The 22,357-nt window shown below is 48.2% G+C and overlaps 7 protein-coding genes across 7 annotated transcripts; all 7 read left to right on the top strand.

Moving 5' to 3' along the window:
- The first annotated feature begins 966 nt into the window (after positions 1–966).
- DEU56DRAFT_476291 (uncharacterized protein) lies at positions 967–5,059 on the top strand. The gene is made up of 16 exons (XM_041346407.1): positions 967–1,259; positions 1,307–1,351; positions 1,403–2,136; positions 2,186–2,372; positions 2,422–2,556; positions 2,612–2,778; positions 2,831–2,916; positions 2,972–3,043; positions 3,096–3,159; positions 3,221–3,292; positions 3,351–3,422; positions 3,473–3,482; positions 3,531–3,674; positions 3,725–3,794; positions 3,843–4,231; positions 4,283–5,059. Exons 1-16 carry the CDS (start codon positions 1,164–1,166, stop codon positions 4,862–4,864), a joined length of 2,925 nt encoding a protein of 974 aa, XP_041213750.1. The 5' UTR covers positions 967–1,163; the 3' UTR covers positions 4,865–5,059.
- A 194-nt stretch (positions 5,060–5,253) lies between these two features.
- Positions 5,254–6,095, top strand: DEU56DRAFT_727146 (ribosomal protein S5 domain 2-type protein; the record flags this gene model as incomplete). Its single annotated transcript, XM_041347965.1, has 2 exons — positions 5,254–5,618; positions 5,693–6,095. 2 exons carry the CDS (start codon positions 5,254–5,256, stop codon positions 6,093–6,095), a joined length of 768 nt encoding a protein of 255 aa, XP_041213749.1.
- A 1,862-nt stretch (positions 6,096–7,957) lies between these two features.
- On the top strand, positions 7,958–9,504 carry DEU56DRAFT_849283 (uncharacterized protein). The gene is made up of 3 exons (XM_041355163.1): positions 7,958–8,270; positions 8,321–8,588; positions 8,648–9,504. Exons 1-3 carry the CDS (start codon positions 7,977–7,979, stop codon positions 9,430–9,432), a joined length of 1,347 nt encoding a protein of 448 aa, XP_041213748.1. The 5' UTR covers positions 7,958–7,976; the 3' UTR covers positions 9,433–9,504.
- Positions 9,505–9,662: 158 nt separating this feature from the next.
- On the top strand, positions 9,663–11,645 carry DEU56DRAFT_868680 (acyl-CoA dehydrogenase domain-containing protein; the record flags this gene model as incomplete). Its single annotated transcript, XM_041355510.1, has 11 exons — positions 9,663–9,695; positions 9,893–9,946; positions 10,075–10,117; positions 10,167–10,290; positions 10,343–10,452; positions 10,499–10,524; positions 10,577–10,695; positions 10,749–10,815; positions 10,871–11,340; positions 11,396–11,448; positions 11,557–11,645. 11 exons carry the CDS (start codon positions 9,663–9,665, stop codon positions 11,643–11,645), a joined length of 1,188 nt encoding a protein of 395 aa, XP_041213747.1.
- Positions 11,646–14,586: 2,941 nt separating this feature from the next.
- DEU56DRAFT_774077 (uncharacterized protein) lies at positions 14,587–17,225 on the top strand. Its single transcript, XM_041351607.1, has 13 exons — positions 14,587–15,039; positions 15,098–15,484; positions 15,545–15,554; positions 15,606–15,685; positions 15,739–15,778; positions 15,827–16,088; positions 16,158–16,250; positions 16,317–16,441; positions 16,492–16,512; positions 16,564–16,735; positions 16,785–16,838; positions 16,896–16,922; positions 16,984–17,225. The coding sequence occupies exons 1-13, from the start codon at positions 14,695–14,697 to the stop codon at positions 17,090–17,092; spliced, it is 1,725 nt and encodes a 574-aa protein (XP_041213746.1). The 5' UTR covers positions 14,587–14,694; the 3' UTR covers positions 17,093–17,225.
- Positions 17,226–17,319: 94 nt separating this feature from the next.
- DEU56DRAFT_774070 (uncharacterized protein) lies at positions 17,320–18,389 on the top strand. Its single transcript, XM_041351606.1, has 2 exons — positions 17,320–17,487; positions 17,552–18,389. The coding sequence occupies exon 2, from the start codon at positions 17,560–17,562 to the stop codon at positions 18,076–18,078; it is 519 nt and encodes a 172-aa protein (XP_041213745.1). The 5' UTR covers positions 17,320–17,487; positions 17,552–17,559; the 3' UTR covers positions 18,079–18,389.
- A 1,178-nt stretch (positions 18,390–19,567) lies between these two features.
- Positions 19,568–22,032, top strand: DEU56DRAFT_774064 (uncharacterized protein). The gene is made up of 3 exons (XM_041351605.1): positions 19,568–20,589; positions 20,656–20,935; positions 20,988–22,032. The coding sequence occupies exons 1-3, from the start codon at positions 19,991–19,993 to the stop codon at positions 21,717–21,719; spliced, it is 1,611 nt and encodes a 536-aa protein (XP_041213744.1). The 5' UTR covers positions 19,568–19,990; the 3' UTR covers positions 21,720–22,032.
- The last annotated feature ends 325 nt before the right edge of the window (positions 22,033–22,357 follow it).

The following is a 22,357-nucleotide window of genomic DNA, read 5'->3' as shown; positions in this document are numbered from 1 at the left end:
CCTTGAAGTGTCGCAAAGGCAGCCCTAGCAGAATTTACAGTCTGCGAAACTTGACATCAACCGAGGGCAAGGTCGTGCGACTCAAATTGGTACCGTTTATCAATTCGAGTCGCGCGACCTGGGCTTGCTGTGATGACAATGCTGCTCCTTGTTGTTCATTGAAAAACGGAAAATCGCGCCACGATAGGACTGTTACATCGATCTGCCAAATTAGTATCATATTTGTCCACGACGATGCTTTCATGAGGATTAAAACTGAAAATAATCAAAAAGAGGGGAATGTTTGCCGACTCGTTTGAAGGCCGCCTCGGCGAATCGCAAGTACATAGCATTGTGTATTGGTACTCCTGGAATCGACCCCGACAAAATCATGTCGCTCACCGATGTCCGGATGTTCTGCTTAGTTTGAACCCCAAACCAGACGTAACCAGGGAGACATGATCATGTGTGTTGTCGATTTTTGTCCGAATTGCACAACGCAGACTGGGTCTGGGCCATAGAGATTTACCCTGGTCATCGAGCGCTGTGCGCCCGGTAGATCGTCACACTTGACTCGGACGTGTCAGCTTACACCAGTAGGAGTCGTGGAGATGACCTTACAAAGAGTAATCATTAATACAGGGATACTAATACAAAAATGGGCCAGGGCTCATACCTGATATCGATATCATCGAGGCTGATCAAACGTCTATAACCAGACCCTCAGGCCTCATGCCGCATCGATTCCTCGGGAATTTCAGTACTTCAGATAACGAATGTTTGGTCTGAAAATTGCACATGCATCCACTTGCAGTCAGGTGCTATTTTTTGTGCCAACCATGTTGAGTCCTAAAAGGGGAATGTGGGTGTTGTAGTGCCGTTTGACCGGGCGGTTGCAGGGTCCCGCCAGTGGAGGTACAAGGAACATTTTTTGCATTCAGGCCATCTGCTTCGTTACACGATACCACCACGAGCTTGCAGGCCCTCGCCGTAGTAGAAACAAAGAGTGGAGCAACTAAACCTTTTTGTCTCAAAAAAGGTTCATCCGGAACAATAGCATCCACACCGGCATCAATCTCCCGCACAACAACGTTACTACCTTCTCCACTCTTGGACGGTCCGACCCTTGACATTCTTTCTCAATAGCAGCGCTGAGTCGCTAGACTCTTTTCATTCTCTCTACCATGGCCGACATTGGCGAAATTATCAACCAAAATGCCTCCAGGACGATCACGCCAGCTGCAGTAGGCTCCCAGGTGGCTCTGATGTCAATTATTTCCGTAAGTTGTCTAGGTCTTCTTTCAGATTCCTACTTCACTTCTTCCAGCTCGTTACGATTGTGGTATTCAACGTTTTGCGACCTAAGAACAAGGTGTGTCTCTTCATACACACATAGTTATATCCTACATGCATGTTTGTGCAGGTCATCTACGAACCCAAAGTCAAGTATCACGTCGGTGACAAGCAGCCGCCGCGGATATCTGACTCCCTTCTGGGATGGCTGCCACCTCTCATACGCACAAAGGAGCCCGAGCTTGTAGACAAGCTTGGATTGGATGCCGTCACCTTTCTCAGATTCACTCGCATGACCCGATCACTTTACTCCGCCATCGCTTTTACGTGCTGCGCCATTCTGATCCCTATCAACGTGGCCTACAACCTGAAGAACATCCCTTCGGCGGATCGGGATGTCCTCTCCATGCTGACTATCCGGGATGTGAAGGGTTCTTTCCTCTTTGCACACGTCACGGTCTCGTACGCGATATCAGCCCTCGTCATGCTCTTCGTATGGCGGCACTGGAAGGAGATGCTTCGTCTCCGGCAACAATGGTTTCGCTCTCCCGAATATATGCAATCCTTTTATGCACGGACACTGGCGGTCATGCATGTACCCAAGAAATACCAGTCTGACGAGGGCATCCGTGCCATCTTCGAAAGCGTTCAAGTCCCATACCCCACTACCTCAGTACACGTTGGTCGTAAAGTCGGACGGCTACCTGAGCTTATTGAATACCATAACACTGCCGTTCGCGAACTCGAGCAGGTTCTCGTGACATACCTTAAGGGTGGAAAAATAGCCAAAGAGCGGCCCACGATTCGGATGGGTGGATTCATGGGCATGGGTAGTGTCAAAAGGGATGCCATAGACTTTTATACGTATGTACGCGTGCTCTATTTTGTTGCGATATCGCTAAACAGTGACTAGCGCAAAGCTGAGACGCACGGAACAAGCAATCGAGGATTATCGTCAGCAGATTGATACCCGCAAAGCAGAGAACTACGGTTTTGCATCTATGGCGGCGGTTCCGTACGCTCACATTGTCGCCAACTTGCTTCGAAAGAAGCACCCCAAAGGTACTGATATCGCTCTTGCGCCGAACCCTAAGGACATTGTACGGTATTTTAACACTGGCCTTTGAATATTTATTGAATGTTCCACAGATATGGGTAAATTTCAACAAGACAACTTCCGAGCTCATTCGCAACAAACTCATCGGGGCTTTGTTCTTGGTGCTCGTTTGTTTCTTCAACACTATCCCCCTGTTCATCATCTCCATCTTGGCGAACTTGAGCTCGGTACGATTCTTTGCGCTTTGTTAAGTATTCGGTCAATTGAAAGATTGCTCTATAGATATCTGCCTACGTGGGTTTTCTCTCGAAGTGGGCGACTGCATCTCCAGCATCATTTGCTTTTGTTTCTGGTGTTTCGCCTCCTGCTATCTCGGCGCTTTTCAATTTCTTCCTCCCCATCATCATGCGTTGGTTAAGCAAATTTCAAGGTGCCCTTACTCACAGCCGGTGAGCTCATTTTATGACTGTTATTTACCTGGTTCTGATGGATTTATGGCAGACTTGACCGTGCTGTCGTTGCACGCTACTTCGCTTTCCTTGTTATCTCCCAGCTGATTGTCTTTACTCTCATTGGCGTTGGATTCAGTCAGAAATCATTTTTATTATCAATTATTCTAAAATACTAATACCCACATTATAGTTGCGGCCGAACAGATTGTGACGGAGATCGGCTCCCATACCAGTTTCCAGGGTATCATCGACAATCTACATAGTGGGTCACCCCCAGTTATACATCACGGGTTCTGTTCAAATTTTATATATAGCCTTGCCGAGCACGATCAACCAAACGTATATCAATCAGTCATCGTATTGGTTGACATACTTCCCGTAAGCCTGTGCATATGTGCTTCGCATTCAAATATGCTTACGCATGTCAACTTGATTCCAGACTTCGTGGCTTCTTGGTTATTTTTGATCTAGCCCAGATCCTGAATCTCCTTTGGACGTCGTTTAAGACCCAGTTCGTTTATCATTATTATTATTATCCGTGTGTCGCACGCGCTGATACAAGATCCCAGTGTCTTTGGTCGCACACCCCGTGATATCAGAGAGTGGACACAGCCGCCAGAGTTCGAGTATGCTATTTACTAGTACGTGCCTTACTTCTCCATCTCTCTGATGCTGATGCCTTCATCAATAGCGCGAACATCGTGAGTTAAGTTCGGTGATCTGATCTGACTCCCATTGACATTTCGCAGCTCTTCATGGCCACCGTTGCCCTGGTCTTCGCTCCTCTAGCGCCCTTGGTCGTCCTTGCTGGTGCTATTGTGTTCTGGATAGGCTCATGGGTATACAAGTATCAGCTTATGTTCGTCTTCATCACGAAGGTTGAGTCGGGAGGAGTGCGTTATTTGCCTTCAATATGTGATTCGAGTTGCTAACGTTGGTGCAGCGGCTCTGGAACATGATGGTTAACCGGTTACTCGCCTCTGTAATTCTCATGCAACTGCTGATGGCCCTGAGTAAGTCGTTTTAACCGTGGCTGCGGCTGCCAACTCACACTATCACAGCCATAGGCCTCCAATACGGCTTCAAGTCCTTCATGTGGCTCACCACCGTCCCTCCAATCTTGTTCATCATCATGTTCAAGTTTCAGCTTGACCGAACTTTCTACCAGAACTTCCTGTACTACAAGCCTACGGAGACCGAGCTTCGCGAAGCCAAATTGCACTCCTCGAGATCAGATGTTTCTGGCAGAGGGTTGGAGAAGCGCTTCGGTCATCCTGCGCTTCATGCAGAGTTGTTTACTCCTATGCTTCATGCAAGGATGATGCCACTTCTTGGGGACGTCTACAAGGGAAAGATTGGCAGTGACAAGGCTAAGCTTGAAGAATACGGTGGTCAGAAATTGGACGCTCAAATTATCGAGGGTGGCCTGAGGATTGCCGCTGTTGAACAGGTGATTCTTCTGTGTCTGTCTCAAAACGAGATATTGAATGTGTCAATTTAGCGCGATTTGGAGTATGATCCTGCCCTTTACCGGCGCGACCGAGGTGAACTGGACTGGGATCAACGGTCCATTGCATCGACTGCGATCTTCGGCAATGCTGGAAGCGGCGACAACTCTTCACTTTACCACCAGAAGGCCCATCAGTATGCGGGTTCAATGAGTGGAGGTCGTGCATCACCCGCGCCTTCCGCTTTCGACCGTTACCTCGTCAAAGGTCCATCGCAATCTCCAAGTGATATAGAGCTAGCGCGCATGAATCAGAGCGTGGATCAGTTGCCTCTTCTGACAGATAATCAATCATACGGATACTTCGATCCCCGGCAGCAACCGCCGCCGTCTCCAATCCACGGGTACAATTCTCCTGATCGGATGGCCCCACCATCCAGATATGGATCGCCTGCACCAATGGCAACGCCGCCCCAAATGCAATATCCTCCTCATCCTGGGATGCAACGGGGTCCCACGGAAGGCTACAGGGAAGCACCTCTACATCGCCCGCATCCTCTACATCGCCCAACCTCAAGCTACTCCAGCGAACCCCCACCGCAAAATATGTCTGGACGAGGAGCCTACCGAGAGTAATCACCAAATCTTATATGAATTATCTCACTCCAGTTCACCATTCATTCAATATAATGTGCGCTACGACTGGGCCTACTCTGCCTTTTTTCAATCTTTTATGTCGTCGTTATCTGTCACCTCACTTTCTTTGATTACGCACATAGCACTCGGACTCGGACTAGGATAAAGCAAGTGCAATGGTTGCTTGGGCAGACTGGCTTGCTGCATATATACATGAGGGCGGGAGGAGCCCGCCGAATAGTGACTAGCATTTTCTTTGCTGTACTTGTTACATCTATCTTACCTACAGCTTGTGTATGCGAACTTTTATTAAACTGGTACTAGTACCAATAATCAAGCAAACCTGCTCGCTTGTTCATTTGACGTCACTGTCATCTTGAACTTGCTGCATGTCTAACCTGTATTCATACGTGAAGGTCGACCGGCCTGCTCCCAAATGTCTGGTTACCTCACAGGAGATTCGTGACCGTGGGTCTGCGTTCGTGGGCAGCGTGTATCGCGCTAGCACATCTGAAGAAGCTAAAGCTGCCATCTCCCATCACCGAAACGTCGTTCATGCTGGGAAGAAAGCCTACGAGATATCTGCCTGGAGATGCATGATGCTGAAACATGGCAAGACAGGGCTCGGGGGTCCTGACGACTTCGAGGTAATCACGGGATATAACGACGATGGGGAACAATGGGCTGGGAGCAAAGTGTTGAGGGTCGTACAGAACGAGGGTGTACTTGACGCTGTTGTCATCGTTAGTCGATGGTAAGTTTCAGTCGTGTTCGTTCCACGGAGGAGACTTAGGGGGATTCATCTATTTACTGATTATTCACTCGCAGGTTCGGCGGAACCCTTCTGGGGCCAGCTCGATTTGCTCATATCGAGACCTGCGCTAGAGAAGTATGTCGTACATTCAAACGAATCGAAGAAATGGAGGAATGCATCTCAACGCTTATAAGGCTCGACAACATGTTGGCAAACCTACGGCAAGAATTAAACGACCTCACTCAGAATGCTGAACTGGTGACGGGCGGAAGCACCTCGACTCCAATTGCCTCGGACGAGATCGACAATGCACAAGGGGGGAGAAGCAGACAGCCTGATTACACGGTTGTGCAGGGGGATCTCGACATTGCAAAAGCGAAAAGACTTATTGGTGCAAGAGAAAGTGCCGTCAAAAGTGTGAAGTCTCTATTATTGAAGAAAAGAACAATATTAGCGAGTACTAAAGCAGAAGGGTAGCACTATTCGCAAAAGTTTCGAGCCCTCGAGAAGAATGCTCTCATCATATTTACGAGTAGCGATGATCTGCATGCAGAAAAAATTAGAACTAAAAAAGGTGTCTCTGTCCCAGAAAATGCATATGGAAAATCGCAGAGGCCGTACTAGCTGAGGGGGAGCACTCAGCAAACCCTGGTGTTTGCGAAACCTGAATTCATAGCGCTCGCAAGAGATTATTGCAACCCGCGATAAAATCCTGCTAAGAGCTTTTGGAGAAGCTGGGACAGCAATGAGCACGAGCTTCCGGACCGAGGTCGTCAGGCGTGCGTCGAGTCCCTGACATGAATAATGCCAAGTGGATGTTGCCCGTGAACGTATAACATCTTTTGACGTTGCCTATGAAATGTGGAGTGTGAGGCCAGCTAACGAAGTGTCGTTTTGGGCTGGAGTGGGTTACGGGGGAGTCTGACATAGTCCTAGAATCAGAGTTGACTGGTTTTCAAAGTCAAGCTGTTCAAATCAGGGAAGTCTGTCAACATGTTTTGGCTATACAGGTCACCCTTAGTACGAAGGAACGACTGATTTGATCTGCCAATAGGGGAGACTGAGAAGTCACCAGTTTTGTGCAATTCTTTGCAGAATGGCTTGTGTTCCTGGCAGCCAAGATGTGCGGTGAAGAAATCTTTTGGTTGACATGTAGACGGATATAGAAGCTTCAACAACTCTGAATCATAGAACAAAGTTCGCCGCAGTGACAAATTGTGTCCGAGGTATTAGGATAAACAGAGACGCCCTCAACGCTGAGAGTCGAACATTCTTGAAACGAAATCACGCTAAATGAACATGAGAAAAGACAGCGTGAACGAAGTCTAGAAAGTATATGTACCTTTAAATGAACATGAGAAAAGACAGCGTGAACGAAGTCTAGAAAGTATATACCTTTGTATTGAGATCAGTAGACAGCAGAGGCACAGGAAACGCTTAATCGATTTTCTCATATTCCTATCCTCGCTATTGCAGCCTGTGGCTCCGGATCCGCGGGCGGGATGGGTCCACATGTTACGATGGTAAATTTAACTCCGCGAGATAAGCCGTAAGCGTCGAATCGATGTAAAGAAAGTGGCAACGATAGAATCAGTGGTACAAGGTTTGGCTATATGCTCTGCCGTTCGTCAAATTGGTGTAAAGGAAATGGCGACATAGAATCAGTGGCACAAGGTTGGCTATATGCTCTGCCGTTTGTCAACGCTCGTAGCTACGACTGGGGCGAGCAGCGAAATAATCACGAAACAGTTTTGGTGTGCTACGCACCTGTACAACGACATTCGTTAGTTCTACAATTGTCCGACAAAACTTCAAAGAAAGATGTACCGAAAGTTCAATGCAGCACCTAAATTAGACTAAATAAAGATTATTCGGCGTCCCACCTTGACAAAAAGTTGAATTACCTTGACTGCACCACAAGCGATTTGTGGCATCTCCTGGGACCTGCCCGCTAAAAAAAATTTGCCTCATCTGTGGCGTTACATCCCACTGCTCGTCATCATCGACCCAAGACAACCTCAGCCCAACTGTAGAGTTGGGATTCAACCCTAACTAGACGTAGAGCCGTCTTGCAATGCCGTTTATGCACAACGCGTTCGCCAGCACCTACCTAGGACTGCATGCGTGTAAAAGATATTCAAAATCGGAACAATCGCGGGTTGCTCGTGCGCGTGAAGGATGGGGCGAAGGAGAGTATCGGAGATGATAACATTCATTAATGGTCTTCCCGTTCGAGCTTCTCGATGAGAGCCAAGGAGGATATCGTGCAAAAAATGATAGCCTTAGATAATCTTCTTTATTTATTTAAAAATACTTGTTGCGGCGAGTGGCTGTGCAATCCAACTTAGAATTTCTTGGATGTTTGCTCTGAGAGCTGGGCGACAGACTGGCCATCATGCACCACAGCGGAGAGCGTATGCGGCCGTTGATACTGTCAGGGAGGGCAAGCACATAGCTTCAACAACGACTCCTCCATGGTCAAGGCGATTCGACCTGCAAGACGTGGATGAGGAAGACGTTGTTGGCCCCGCCCGGCGTACGGTTTGCATCCGCATGTCCAAAACGCTTGCAGGCGGGATGGTTGACGCGTTCGCCGTTGTTCGTGGGGTAGAGCGCAAATTTGGACGGATACGTGAATACCGGTTCATACGGGTATGTGCGGTGGAGAGCTATCAAAACTCGGTTTGCTTATGCATCATTAGGATGGAGAAGTGGACTCTGAGTACCAGATGTTGTGCTGGGCTGCATTCCAGTCGGAGGACTCAATGAACCTCATCCCAGAGAAGGGTATCGATATGAGTGTCCCAGCTGCAACGCAAGATCCTACCATCCCTGAAGGGGGCCCCGGACTTCAACACCTTCGAGGTCTACTTGACCCGAAGGATGTAAATTCTTCCGGTCCCTCAACATACTCTGCTGAAGGTCCTTCAACACAGCCGAGATTGATTGAACTCAATGTTCAGCGAGCTGGTGTGTATCCTCGTACTCTCTCATCTTGCAACATCGCTGGATGCTCACAATGTGGACAGCAAGTGACTTGCGTTTCAAAGGAGACAATACTCCATTGAACATCACTAAGGGTAAAAAGATTGCAATTGGACACAGCTTCTATGAGTGGGGAGGCTTCTATCCTCTGAAGCCTCTCTATACATCATCCCCCTTTGCTTCTCCATCCGAAGAACTGCTGCCGACTCCAGACCACGAGCAAATGCGCATTGCGTTGAACAAGTGGAGTCAAATACTCGAGCGACCCGACCCTTCATTTGCACAGATGGAGGCCTCAGCAAACGTGGAAACACGAGCAGATACTCAGGAAGACATGGCAGCGGATTCGGACTCGTCTAGTGATCCATCAATCATGTTGTCTCAGAAGAGTCGAAGGAGAACTAGACACGAGGTGGATTCCTGGGTACCGCTATCGACGCTACAGCCAACAAAATTGGCCCCACCCTCTCCTAATATCATCCCACCCAAGAAGCACGCGATGTCCAAGCCTTCGACGCCTAAGGTTTCGCGTAAAGAACGTTTACTCGAACAGGCTCGTAACCAAGCTCGCGAACAAGTTCTGCAGCAGGTTGCTCTGCGTGCCAGGGAGGCTGAATCCGCTGACCTTGAGAATCTACCTTCAGAGACACTGAGGGAGAGTGTTGAGGCCCTTTTGAAGGATTCTAAAGTCGGTGCCGAGTCACAAGGCAATGCGCCGGATGGTTCTGAGTCTGAAGTCAAACTAAAGGCAGGAGACGAGTCAGTGGGCAAGGACCAACCCTCCTCCGCGAAGGAAAAGGTATGGAACTTGGTGGGGAGGTGGTTCTGAGAAATACTGGCAATATAGAGCTTTTCTGTACATATACGCCATTCTTACCATATTGATATTCTTGCAAACTTAGTTGTGTCAGCCGGCAGTTCGGCTATAAGTCGTAGCTCCGTTCCGGTTTGACATTTCACCCCACAACTCATCCCGCCCGCACTTTCTGATCAAGCTCCAAACTTTGGTCATCTTCTGCAGCTCTGCCATCGAACAGGATTATAGAAAGGATACCAAGAATGGCTATCTTATTCTCTGCGTGTACTAGTTCCGTTCGTCGACTGGGATATCTTTCTTATACTAAGACACCGTTTGCACTCAACGGGAGTCGCGCAGGTTAGTGCAACAATATTCTTGGGCTATGGTTGGGAACTCATCGGCCCGATAGCGTCAGGCTATGGGAAATATAACCATGAAGTAAGCCCAATTCGCGTTCAATAATGACTGGGCCAAGACCACTGCTTGTCAGGATCCATTGAACTTGGAATCTCTACTAACGGAAGAGGAAATTGCCATACGGTACGTCTTAAGCTAGTGCGTTTTCAGCGGACGGCAAGCTTATATATTGATACAGTGATACTGCTCGCGAGTACTGCCAGGCAAGTCCGCCTTGTCTACATTCAGAACACCGTGTGATGATCCGTTTAGTAGGAAAATCTCGCTCCCCGTGTACTGGAGGGCTGGCGGACGGAAAGTAAGGCATATTATTCGTCCTTAAATATTTACTTCATTATGGCACGCAGGATTCAATCATGATATTCTTCCTGAAATGGGTAAACTGGGGCTGCTTGGACCGACAATTCAAGGCTACGGTTGCGCTGGGGTGAACAATGTGGCTTATGGCCTCATTGCTAGAGAAATTGAGCGGTTTGTGGCGTGGATTTGGTCGCTATCGTTGTCTTATTCTTGCACACATTAGCGTCGACTCTGGCTACCGGTCGACAGCATCCGTCCAATCGTCGCTTGTTATGCACCCCATCAATGAGTTTGGGACTGAAGCACAGAAGGAGAGGTATCTTCCTCGGTTAGGTAGGGTCTCTGACTGTGATGGTGAAGTGGCGCTTATACTATACAGCCAAGGGAGAAATCGTTGGCTGTTTTGTATGAAATCGCAGCGCATAAAATTTTGAGTTCACGGTAACAATTTTAATAGGGACTGACTGAAGCAAATCATGGGTCCGACCCAGCTGGCATGGAGACAACTGCTGAAGAAACTGATGGTGGCTTTGTTCTCAATGGAAGCAAGACTTGGATATCAAATGCGCCTGTTGCGTAGGTTCCGTTGTTCAAGTTCCATGATTTCCGCTGATCTGCTGGCGAAATAGTGACATTTTTGTCATCTGGGCTCGCTGCAAATGGGATGGTAAGGTCCGAGGTTTCGTTCTTGAGAAGGCAAGCTCCACGTTTCTCGTTCTACCCATCTGTTTCACTCCCACACAACTGGTAGGGTATGAAAGGCTTGGAAGCGCCAGCCATTAAGAACAAGGTGGCACTCCGGGCGTCATTGACCGGCTCCATTTTCATGGACTCTGTTAGAGTGGGGCATGACTCATTACTCCCGCGTGGACAAGGCCTTAGTGCTCCTTTCTCCTGTCTGAATAGTGCCCGGTATGGCATTTCATGGGGTGTAATGGGGGCTCTCGAGGATTGTATCCAAAAAACCCTCGCATATGCACTTGAGCGCAAGCAGTTCAAGCGACCGCTGGCATCTTTCCAGCTTATCCAGAAGAAGCTTGTAGACGCGCAAACTGAAGCAGCTCTTGGCTTGCAGGCCAGCCTTCAGGTTGGTAGACTGAAGGACACAAACAAGCTGGCCCCCGAAATGGTCAGTATGGTAAAGCGTAATAACTGTGGAAAGGCCCTCCAGCACTCGCGAATCATTTTGGACATTCTCGGAGGAAATGCATCATCGGATGAGTATGTCTATGGTATCATGTGAATGTCATGCACAAGCTGAGTTGCATGTTTAAAGGTACCATGTCGGTAGACACGTTGCAAATTTACAGGTTGTGAATACTTACGAAGGTACGCGCCTTGCTCGCCGCCACTTGGAGAAATCACTGACGTGTTCGCCTTCCAGGGACATATGTTAGTTTCCTTCTTTTTAACACCATATCTTCACGATCTCCTGAGCTGACAACCTAATCCCTCTTTTAATACAGGATATACACGGTCTCATCCTTGGAAAGGCAATGACTGGCATTCAAGCATTTGCTAATTAGTCCCATCGGTGCATGCCTTGTAACATATGCACGTTACCATTCTCTTATCCGTCGGAAGATCGTCACTTAGTTAATTTCTACAGGCTTTAAATTCTAACGGATGACTTTGCATCATATCTACCTGCTAAGCATTGTCAAATGCGCACGTGGGCCTATTATTAACAAAGTATCAATCATAGTACGCAAGCCAAAGTTTGGCCTTGTGTTACAACGTGTCCTGTGTTGGATTCAATACATTGCTAGCCTTTGAGCAGTTCGACCTTTCTAACTTTTTTCGATATTTGGAGCCGTTGGTGCGCTTAATTGCACCTGTCGTCTTCCGCAGGATCAATATAACACCAGGCGGGAAGTCATTTATCTCACGCAGGTCGGTCCCGTTCTTCCGCACGGTACAGGGTCCCACATTCCGGCGGGAATTGTAGAACGACGATCATCCTGCGCTCGGCCATGCCTTCCAAACGAACGAGCGACGACGGTCCCGACTTGGTGGGACGATAGCTGACGACAGACCAGTAATACGGTCATTGGCACCACACTGGTCCCACCTGTTCTCACTTGTAAACGATTCGGGTACGACAAGGGGCGACATCGTCCTGGCGTTTAGATTCGTGCCCACTCATGGTCGCATTATTTTCCTCCGCCGCATCCGCAACAACAATAATGCTTAACTGCATTTTAAATTTTTTTTCTTGCAGCGCGCACAAAGTTATGTGATTGCAGTTTAATTTTGTCATGGAGACAACGTTGAAAAGGCAACTGTAGTCCAAGCGGTGGGGAAGGATGGGAAAGGATGATCTACATAGGCGGTGGTGGGAAATCAGTTTGCCCGCATAATTATCAGGGTCTATCAGGGAGCGTATACCGGATATATACCGAAGACTCTGAAAGAATGAAAGAGTCTAAATCATTCGGGGACAAATCAGGGCCGTGGAGTTGGTGGAGCTCGTGGGAGCTGTTACCTTGGGCCTGCTTACCGGCAAGCCTTTCTGGTTCGAGTTCGAGCTCCGTTGGATCGCGTGCTATTAAGTTTAACAGCTGTGCACAATTGTGTGCCTTTTAGCGCCAACCTCACGTGGTTGACTTTCTCCACGACCCCCCTCGTTCAGGTCCGGAGCCGCGGTCCGAACCGTGAATCCATGTTGAAGCATTGGCCGATTTTCTACACAGGTTCGCCACGTTCACGACATGGCCAAGGCATCGATGCTTTAGGATTTCAATTGATGAAATTTGCAAAACTGTGGAGGACTGGACGTGATACTGGCGCCCAATTCCGATACAACAACGGTCATCTTTACGCAAGGGTGCTGCAAACGTGATTGTGGGTGCGAATGCGTATAGGGCAGTTGTGCCCTCCTCAGGAAGATGAAACACATTTTAGATAGGACTACGGTCTTGACTCTTGGTAAAGTAAGTATTTGCTTTTATGTGACGCGGATCAGCGCTTATAGCATCGCCTATTCAAGTTATGTACGAGCCCTTCGACGACTGGGTGCACGAATGAGGACCTGCCCAACGAACGCATCAATCGCACTCAACGACATTCAAACATTGTCAGTATCACCTCCCTTACTGTGGCCTAGCCCCTCACATGACGTCCCAATACAGTCCTATGAGGAAAGTCCCACTTTTTTCTTCGTTCTGGACCGTGACCATCTCACCTGTTGTTATTATGTATGAAAGCCGACTTCAGCGCAACCAGATCCAGCAATGACGCGCTCTCTACATACGGGTAGGAGGCATACAGCCGTTAGCTTGAAGGCTTGCGCACTGCGAACAGCGGCTTTGACAAGCAGCGGCCTCCTACAACCGCTTGCAGAGAGTCTATTTGTTTCTCGATTGCTTTTCACGCCAGTTTCCACACATTTCTTAATTGAATGGTTTCTGAATTCTCTGAGTCAGGTGGTGCAATCACTTCTAGCAGTTCCACGCAAAAAAAGGCAGCGCAGTGCCCATAACGAAACTGCTTTTCCCACCGGTGACCAGATTCTGGACGCATTCTATGTCACTCGCACAACATGTACCCTCGGTCAAGAAGTTGGTTAAAGTGCATGTTGGTCGTGATTCGAGACTGATTAGCTTAACGTCATTTTCGCTGGTCCGATTCGTGTCTGAATAATGAGACTCGAGAGAACCGCATACGACCATACGGAGCATTCAATTAGTAGGTCCGGTTGCACGTTCGAGATCCCTGGACTGGACCCTGGTTTGGTTGTCAAATCCACCCCACGCCAGCCCACACCCCAGCGAACCTGACCGAACCGAACCGCGGCAGCACTCTCAGAACCTCAGCCTCAGACTATGATCATCCGCCAGTGGCTTCTTTTCCTCCGTAATGTAATCGCTGTTGCTGGGGAACATGTCGTTAACGAATCAGAAAATCGAAGGTCACCGACTGTACTCCTCTACTTCATGCGAGTGAAATCTTCAAGCCGTTGACTCGCAAGCGAAACAATTCTCGCTCCTCCGCTCTGGAACGACCGACGGTTCACTGAAAAGGCAGTAACAGTACAGTAACTTTACTCCGACAAGGTTTTTTGATCAACTGATACGGTTGGACAGGGTTGGACAGCATCGGGTATTGGCACCCGGATCCGCTTTTGGCGTTGCATTGCAACCACCACATCGCGAGAAGGAAAGAGGAGCCAGGCTGCTGTGTTCTGTAACGTTTGAGTTTGTTAGGGAGTGAGCAAAGTTCGGAAAGATTTCTGCTACCTACTCTGGATCTTTCGCCACAAGAACTTAGTGAACACAATAAAACTTTGAGATCCTAGCAAGAATGTTATCGTCTAGAAAGTCGCCATTTCCACGAACCTTTCGAGGCTGAAGATGTTGATCACTCCCGCGGAGAGTCCCACATGCCCAAATGGAGGAATCCTTTCCTTTTTTAGCAGAGCCGGACAACTCAAATCTATGATTAGAGATCACAAGCCGGTAGGACGCAGGAAAACTTCTTGCAAGCGCCTGGCCCTCTTCGTATTCGCACAGATTTGCTCGAACTGTAACATTAACTATATCCGTTGCATCTCTGCGGCCGGATGAATTCTTGCACATGCCTTTCAAGCGACCACTGAGCTCGCATACTAGTGATGATGAATCTATATCTTCTCACGACGGACCTTCTTCCAAACGACACATTTTGCCATGCAATATCAAGGAGGAGAAACTCCTTCTGGTGTACATCTTACAGGCCAAAATCCATCCGGAAACAATGTCTGAGCTCGCTGCGCTAGTCGAGAACTATAAATCTGAGCGTGTTAACAAGAGTCACCAAGAGCCAAGCGTTGTCAGTAAACTCAACATTGAACTCACTAGCCATGCTGAAAAGGCGGATGTCATTGTCACGGGAACCAACATGAGGCGACGCCTGGAAAGGCACATTGATTGGAGCATTGCGGTATGCGGCCACACTGTTTATCAATTGGACAGAGTACTATCTACAATATCATTCACAGAAAACGAAGGCCATTGTAACACCGTTATGGCTTCGCGATTCCGTGACGTCCGATCGGCCCCTTCCGTGTGGTAGTTACGTTGCGATCCATGACATAGAGGACGAAACCTCGCGAAATTATGACATAGTCCAAGACACCTCATCCAGCAGTCCGTTTCGCTTTTCCTCTGGGCCAGAGAAAGAAACCTCGTGGCAGACAGAACCAGATGAACCCATAGATGCTACCGAAGTGAAGTCATTGTCGCACAATGCGAAATACAGTTGCCTGCGATCATCGCCACTTGTCTGCCCCAATCAAACTCTGGTAAACGAAATTGATATCATTCGACGTGGTAGGAACGTTGAAGGAGAGGAAAGAAGTATGCTTAGCTACTCGAGGGCTATTTCTGTCAGCTCAATTTATTTTTATTGCATGGCTAATACCATATTTCTGATCCATCGTGCCCAGGTTATCAAAGGTTCGTAATTGTTCCCCGTTCAATGTATAACGAGCTAGATATAACACGCAGCTTACCCGCATGTCATAACGGAACGCAATTTCCAAGATCTTCGTGAGCTACCGTTTTTGGGAGAGAAGCTCCTCTCAATGGTGCTGTCGCTATCCTCCTCAATGTTCACTTCTCATCATCACACATATATCAGATCGAGGAGTTTCTAAAGACGGACCGAATAACCGATGCGCGTTCGCGTCTTCCTCTCGCTCCATTACTTGGCGCTGATGCAGATGCAGAGAAAATATTGGCCGATCCGCGGTTTCAATCACTCTCTGCTTTCATCACGATACACGGCATCGGACCCCACAGTGCTCGGCGTCTTTACGACCTTGGTCTTCGCACGCTCGAGGAGCTTGAACGATATTATGAAGTTAGACCAGGCGTGTCTGACGAGGAGACTATGTCACTACTTGATACCGAAGTAAGCGCAAACACAGAGGATGCAGTGGAAAAGTCGATTAAGATCGGGCTGGCTCTGCGACATGACTTGAGCCAGACGTGAGCATTTTTTTTGATTTAAGTATGCGCCCTACGGACGGAAGTTTATTGATATATGTGCCTTTATAGCATTCCACGCGATGAAGTGGAAGAAATAAATCGGACCATCATGCGAGAACTCGGCCATGTCCAGAAAGGATGCAAAAGTGTGATTGCTGGAGGGTGTGTTTATCATATTATCTTGAGCCAGAAGCTGCCATTAATATTGTTGCTCTCATGTCATTTTAGTTACCGCCGAGGAAAGCCGCAAAGCAATGATGTTGACATAGTCATTACCCATGCAGACTGGCACATAGGGTCACAGAAAGTAAAGGGTCTATGTAGAAAACTTGTGCAACGACTGTATGAACAAGGTCAGATATATAAAATGTAGATATTAGTACGTCGTACTGATCAATTACAGGCTTCGTCACACATGTCATGCGTATGTCTCAAGCATGATTGGAATGGGGTTGCTGATGTAACAATTGTGTAGATCTTTCAGGATTCCATAAACACAAAGCGCTCCGCACTCATCACTGGGACTCATTGGAGAAGGCCCTAACTGTGTTTGTATGGCCCCACAATTTATCGCGGCGGAGAGTTTATCGACGTGTCGATCTGATTTTTGCTGCACCGGAAGTATTTTGGACTGCTGTTGTAGGGTGGTATGCTATCTACTTCGCAACTTGGCAAGTGATAATAGCGTCAATCTAGGACTGGGTCGACAATGTTCCAGAGAGACCTACGGTTATGGGCGAAGCAGAAAAAGCAAGTATTCGTACCTCTATGTGTCACATGTAGGTCCTAGTTAACACATCTCATCAGGGGAATGAAATTCGACAGCTCTGGAATGTGAGCTTAGTGGCCCAAAACAATGGACTTTGCGTCTGGACTGATTTTCATTGCTTTATAGATCACGACGCCACGATTCAAAATTGTACCATCCCAGCACGGAACGTGATGTATTCAAAGCGCTTGGATTGGTTTATGTTCACCCAACATTGAGGAATGCTGACGCATAAACTGACTAGCCGCGTCTTCAAATTTCCCTATTTTATATTCTACAATGCTTCGTGCGTTGGGGTTATGTTCCGACGCCGTTCTCTGCATGCTTTGTGGTTGCTTCCGCAGTCATACAATATACGCAAATTCCGCGTGAATGATATTCCCAATAACAGTCTCCGATTTTGAGCTTGGCATGATCAACGCGCTAAATTTCTAGTACCGGTGTCATATCATATACTATCTTGTAACACCTAACCAATCGTCCTACAGGTCTATGATAGGCGCTTGTACGCATTCACCAGTTTGATGCATTCTTCAAGTCGTCACCCCAGATTCGCTACACAGGAGTCGGGGAGGCCCGTAGGTTCTCCCAGTTCTCTCATCCTTTCAATATCATAAGGTCTCCGGATCGGTGAGTTGCATCTTCTTTGACAAGCTTCTATGTCTTTGCTTCACGACCGGCGTATTTCGCTTAGCGCTTCTCATGCTATCTGTGCAGTTACTGCCATGCTTCATACCACAGATTCGTAGATCTGAGTCAACTCGATATTCTAGCCGGACGAAATGGAAGACCTTGAATCCCTTACAGGATCAGCTCTCGTCATCATGCTATGGGGTGTCGTGGGCGCCGATCTGGGGTCGTCAGACTTGGTTGCTCTGGACTCTTCTCACTTGGCTGATATCGGGCCAAGATATCGATACCATGTTTTGGCCGCTCACATCAACTCGATCTGCGAGACGTGCAAGCGAGCACTTTTATTGGTCTGTGATTATCCCAAATGGGTGCGCTCAAAATGGGTTACCAGAAGGTTACAGAAGGTTACCAGCTACTGTGGGTAATGCGCTAATTGTTGAATTGTTTGATGGGGGTTCAGATGGAAGTTTTCAGTTGTTTTCACGTCTGTTCTCACAAAAGTTGTCAGTTTTTTTTCCGGTGTCATTTGTGAAAACGAGGTGTTGGCTGAGTTTGGAATACATCCTCCTTAAGGCCTCAAGGCCTTAAGTCGCGTGGGGAGTGTCTATGTTTGTTAGCCTGGCGACATCTTGTATTACACCGAAGGAATCATCTCCGGTGGCGGAAGCTGTTCTTCGAGCCAAGCTGGCTGCTCACAGTACCCTCAAAGGCTGAAAACCGAACCGAAAATTGCCGACCGCTACAAAGCCCGATGCGTCAAGTGCCGAAAAACCTCTTTTTTTTTTTGTCCTTGAAAACTTGTTGAAAACAGCTGAAAACTTCCATCGAACTGGTTGAGTTTGAGTGTTTGAAGCGAATTTGATCATATGTCCTTGCAACCGATCGCTACCTGTAACCTGGACTCGTGAAGTTGTTCTAATATATTCGACGTCGATATTCGGCGGTCACAACCATATATATATAATGTAGAATGGGTCATTTCCAGAGGCTTGGGCAGCTCCACCAATCGCAATGCACCCGCAAGTCGCAAGGTTTAAATGCGAGTTGAATTCGCCAAAAGGTTTTTGCAGTTTTTGACCTGGTGACTTGTACGTATATATGGTGTTGGTCTCGAGACCAGAGGTTCGTATCCATTATTATAATGTCACCGACGGAAAGTTGTATACTCTGTAGGATTTCTGGAGTGAAGGAACACCAGGTGGTCGCTAGTGCGAACTCATATCTAAACCAGTAGTTATGGATAGCTCCTTTGCGCCAAAGAATGATCGACGTGATTATGACCAAATCTGGGAGATTGGAGCTCTTTGGTCCCAAGAACGTACTTGGTCTGTGTCCAAGGACTGCGAGGAACTCTATTGTGTTCTTGAAAAGTCTCATTGGTTATTGAAAACTAATCTCTCCGCATCCATATCGCCCTTTCAGAACACGAGGTTCCGGTTTTCATGCGAAGACGTACTGTTTTAGAAATTTGTGGGGGATCGGTCACGACAGGCTTGGGGAGGGGGGAATGAAGACATGTGCTGTTGTCAAAACCAATGATAGGATGGGGGTATGTCAGGATGTAGCTTAACCTTATTTTTTGAACAGGCGGATCGATAAGGCGACGAGGCGGGTTTTACTTCCAAAAGCAGTGATCGAGGCGCATCGATAAGAGTTCTGCCAGTACTTCCTGTGTAACAGCCTGAGCGGCTGCAGTCTTGAAGATATCAAATAAGGTACGCGCTTCCATGGAAGACTCGGGTGCGACGTATTCCTGCAGGGACCTGTAAGTGGAGTTCCGAGGGGGGTTAGAGAAGATTCCCGTCCTTTTGGGATCTCACAGGGATAAGTCTACTGCGCAGAGAAGAAGAGAGACAGGCTAGACGCCTTTGACCCTCGGAGCCGCCCTGATCTCGGTAACTATCCGGTTACCCCTGTTTGTCTCTGTTTACATAATACACAAAATTACAAAATTTTGTTTGAGTAGGTAGTGACTCTACCATGCTCATGGCACGTGGGATCCCCCTTGACCATGAAAACGGTTCTCGTAATTTAATAAAAAGGATACTTCCCAAGCCTTTGATCGGGAGCGTCGTGGAGGAAACGAGCCTTCTCTCAACTTTCGTTTCTCTCGAAAGACCTTTTTAGACCCGACAGTCGGACGGAGGCAATGTCAGTAGTTGACCCCCCCCGTCTTCATCCGCGAACCGAGACTTACCGGCCTCAGGATTGTCCTGTCCTGGGTCAAAGAACGGCGGCGATAATCGCGTGTGCAGAAACGGACTTAGCTACTAGATCTATGTCCAGAATTGAACATCAACGCAAGTACATGTGAGAGCCGAACATTTTCAAATCAGATGAGTACTTGATTGGAGTTGATTGGTCGGGTAATTGAAATGTCCTACGGTCGTACTTGCCTATGGGCGCGATATAAATCCGGGTGATACAAAAAGTTGGCCCAGTTTCCGTTGCACTGTCGCCTCCATAACACCACATTATTTCGTTCACCAGCCCCCGTCTCATGCCCCGCCATTCAAATTCTTCGCACATGTCTCAAATAACTGATAGCGACGTATCTTTGATCACCCCCATCTCCCCTTCAAATTCACCTTGGGACCAGTGTCCCCCATCATACCCTGGAAATGCAATGAACACCATTGGTTGGAGTTACTACCCTTTGCCACCCTCCCCGCCCATCTCTGTCGGCTCAAACGCCACTGACTCTCCTGGACCTGCGTCCAAGATGCTTAGTACCCTTACAACTCCTGACTCTGCCCGAGAGAAGGAGCAACAATTGTGTTTGCCGACACATCAAGTATTTGACTTCCCTGAGATGCCGATTGTATCGTCACCTTCACCATCCGTTTCTCCACCGCCCTCAAAGTCCTCTCAACCGTCCATTTCGATTGACACTCACATGCACACCGAAGGGCTATCTTCCCTCCCTATCGCAGGCCCTTCGAAGAGACCACGAACCGGCGGAGAGCGTATCACTACCAAAGACTTTGTGCCACCTGATGTATCGGGCCTGAGCAAACGCGAAGCACGTCTGGTTAAGAACCGCGCCGCTGCTTTTCTCAGTCGCCAGCGGAAGCGGGAAGAATTCGAGGCTATGGAGATGTAAGTTCCCAATCAATTCTTAGGTGCGTGACAGGACACTAAATAATACCCGCTTCGCCGATATAGTCGCGTCAAGGATTTGGAAGAAGATAATGCCCGCCTTCAAACTGCTGCCAAAAGAGGACACGCCTATGATGAGTTGCTCTCGGAAATAGAACAATTGCGCACTCGCCTTTCTGCATCCGAAAAAAGGGGGCGCGAGCTCAAGGCCGAACTTTCAAGAAGGTCGATGAGTGACATCCATGTGAAGACAGAGAGTTACGAACATTCTTTGACTCCGGTCTCACCGTCTGCCTCGCTTCCGACACACTCCCACCCGAGGTCTGGAGCAAGTCTCGGCCTGATGGTAGGCAAGCTAGTTTTTGAAAATCAGAATTTTTAAACCAATGACCCAATAGCAGGTCCTCCTGTGCACGCTACCGTCGCTTCTTTCCATGTCTCCTAGATCGCTTCCCACCACATACTTCATTCCCTTGTCGGATCCCTCGGTTCTACACCCCTCTTGCAACTTCGACTACAGCTCCATCATGCCAAGCGATTTTGAGTGGGCACCACATCCTGAGGGGGGAGCAGTGATGAACCTTGGTTTTGGCGATCTCGGAAAGCTTTCTTCGAGCGCTGGTTCTTCGTCCCCTCGCAAAGTCGAGATCCATTCCGAGGCCATTAGGGCTCTTGGGGGATTCGAAATTTCCTTTGATGCCAGTCCAGTCAACGACGGAAAAATCCAGGTTCGGATCCACCCTTCCCAATCACATCACGTCAACCGGGATCCCCAACGTGCGCCCCCATCTTCAGTCCCCATGTGGTTCGAATCAGCACCGAATAACTACGGCCCTGCCTTCTCAGCTGCTCTGACATTTGCCGCCTCGTCGGCACCGGGATCCTCTTTCGTGCCGTTGACCAGCGATTTTGACTTGGATCCCTTTCTGAGCGGAGTCCATGACTCAGGAATGCCGTATGGCAGTGGTGGACCGGCGTTCGGCCATCATCCGTCGGACGCCACATTTGAGCACATGCCAGGGTTTATGAATGGCCCTCGCAGCGACTTCTCCAAACACCGTGGGCGAGTTGCCATGAGGCACCTACCATCTGTCGGGATGGAAGGAGAGTGGGAGGTCCCAGCCTGCTAAACCCTACTACAGTTCGTCGACCGCGTTACGCGATGACCCTTTCTTAGGTACTTTCATTTACTTGCATTCACCGGCAGCATGCTTTGATTGAAGTTACATGGATAAACCGCATTGGAATTTATATCACTAGTATCTCTACTTTACTCGCTTGGGCTGGCCTTGAAGCAATTGCTCACATTATTCGTTTAAAAACATGTTGAATGTATAGTTTTGCCTAGGCTTAGCAAGTATGGAATTAAGTCACACTCGGGGGCGTGCTAAGGTTACCTCGCCTCAGCTTCCTTCCTTTTGCAGACATTTCGCAAATCATTCATCCCCACCACCAAAATAAAATGCATACACGCGTGAAGATCGTCCCGACTCCACTGCCACCACGTCACAGTGAGGGTGGTATATTTCTCGGGAGTTTGGCGTCCACTGGCAAGCAGTATGAACACTAACAGCATTTTTCTCATTGTCCATAACCCCTTCCCGGCAACCGCACCGATTCTCTCATCATCCAACTCAAGACTAACTCTGACAACTGTTGGGGTATCGGTGAATTCGAGTATTTTCATTACCGACCTGCCCGCCACGGCCCATAAAGTTACTAACATGGATTTGGCTTCAAGGAGAGTGTCGACTAGCTAGTTGTCGAC

Source organism: Suillus clintonianus (genome assembly GCF_016758775.1).
Source record: "Suillus clintonianus strain FC179 chromosome Unknown DEU56scaffold_6, whole genome shotgun sequence".
NCBI classification, from domain to species: domain Eukaryota; kingdom Fungi; phylum Basidiomycota; class Agaricomycetes; order Boletales; family Suillaceae; genus Suillus; species Suillus clintonianus.
This window is presented reverse-complemented; position numbering and strand designations above follow the sequence as displayed.

Coding starts and splice junctions, on each gene's coding strand:
- DEU56DRAFT_476291 (XM_041346407.1), top strand. CDS start 1,164: ATGGCCGACATTGGCGAAATTATCAACCAAAATGCCTCCAGGACGATC. Junction 2,779..2,830: donor GGTGCCCTTACTCACAGCCG/GTGAGCTCATTT, acceptor GATTTATGGCAG/ACTTGACCGTGCTGTCGTTG. Junction 3,044..3,095: donor TATCATCGACAATCTACATA/GTGGGTCACCCC, acceptor TTTTATATATAG/CCTTGCCGAGCACGATCAAC.
- DEU56DRAFT_849283 (XM_041355163.1), top strand. CDS start 7,977: ATGTTTGCTCTGAGAGCTGGGCGACAGACTGGCCATCATGCACCACAG. Junction 8,271..8,320: donor GTGAATACCGGTTCATACGG/GTATGTGCGGTG, acceptor ATGCATCATTAG/GATGGAGAAGTGGACTCTGA. Junction 8,589..8,647: donor ACTCAATGTTCAGCGAGCTG/GTGTGTATCCTC, acceptor CAATGTGGACAG/CAAGTGACTTGCGTTTCAAA.
- DEU56DRAFT_774077 (XM_041351607.1), top strand. CDS start 14,695: ATGCCTTTCAAGCGACCACTGAGCTCGCATACTAGTGATGATGAATCT. Junction 15,779..15,826: donor GGACCGAATAACCGATGCGC/GTTCGCGTCTTC, acceptor ATGCAGATGCAG/AGAAAATATTGGCCGATCCG. Junction 16,513..16,563: donor CTTCGTCACACATGTCATGC/GTATGTCTCAAG, acceptor ACAATTGTGTAG/ATCTTTCAGGATTCCATAAA.
- DEU56DRAFT_774070 (XM_041351606.1), top strand. CDS start 17,560: ATGCTATCTGTGCAGTTACTGCCATGCTTCATACCACAGATTCGTAGA.
- DEU56DRAFT_774064 (XM_041351605.1), top strand. CDS start 19,991: ATGCCCCGCCATTCAAATTCTTCGCACATGTCTCAAATAACTGATAGC. Junction 20,590..20,655: donor GAATTCGAGGCTATGGAGAT/GTAAGTTCCCAA, acceptor TCGCCGATATAG/TCGCGTCAAGGATTTGGAAG. Junction 20,936..20,987: donor GAGCAAGTCTCGGCCTGATG/GTAGGCAAGCTA, acceptor ATGACCCAATAG/CAGGTCCTCCTGTGCACGCT.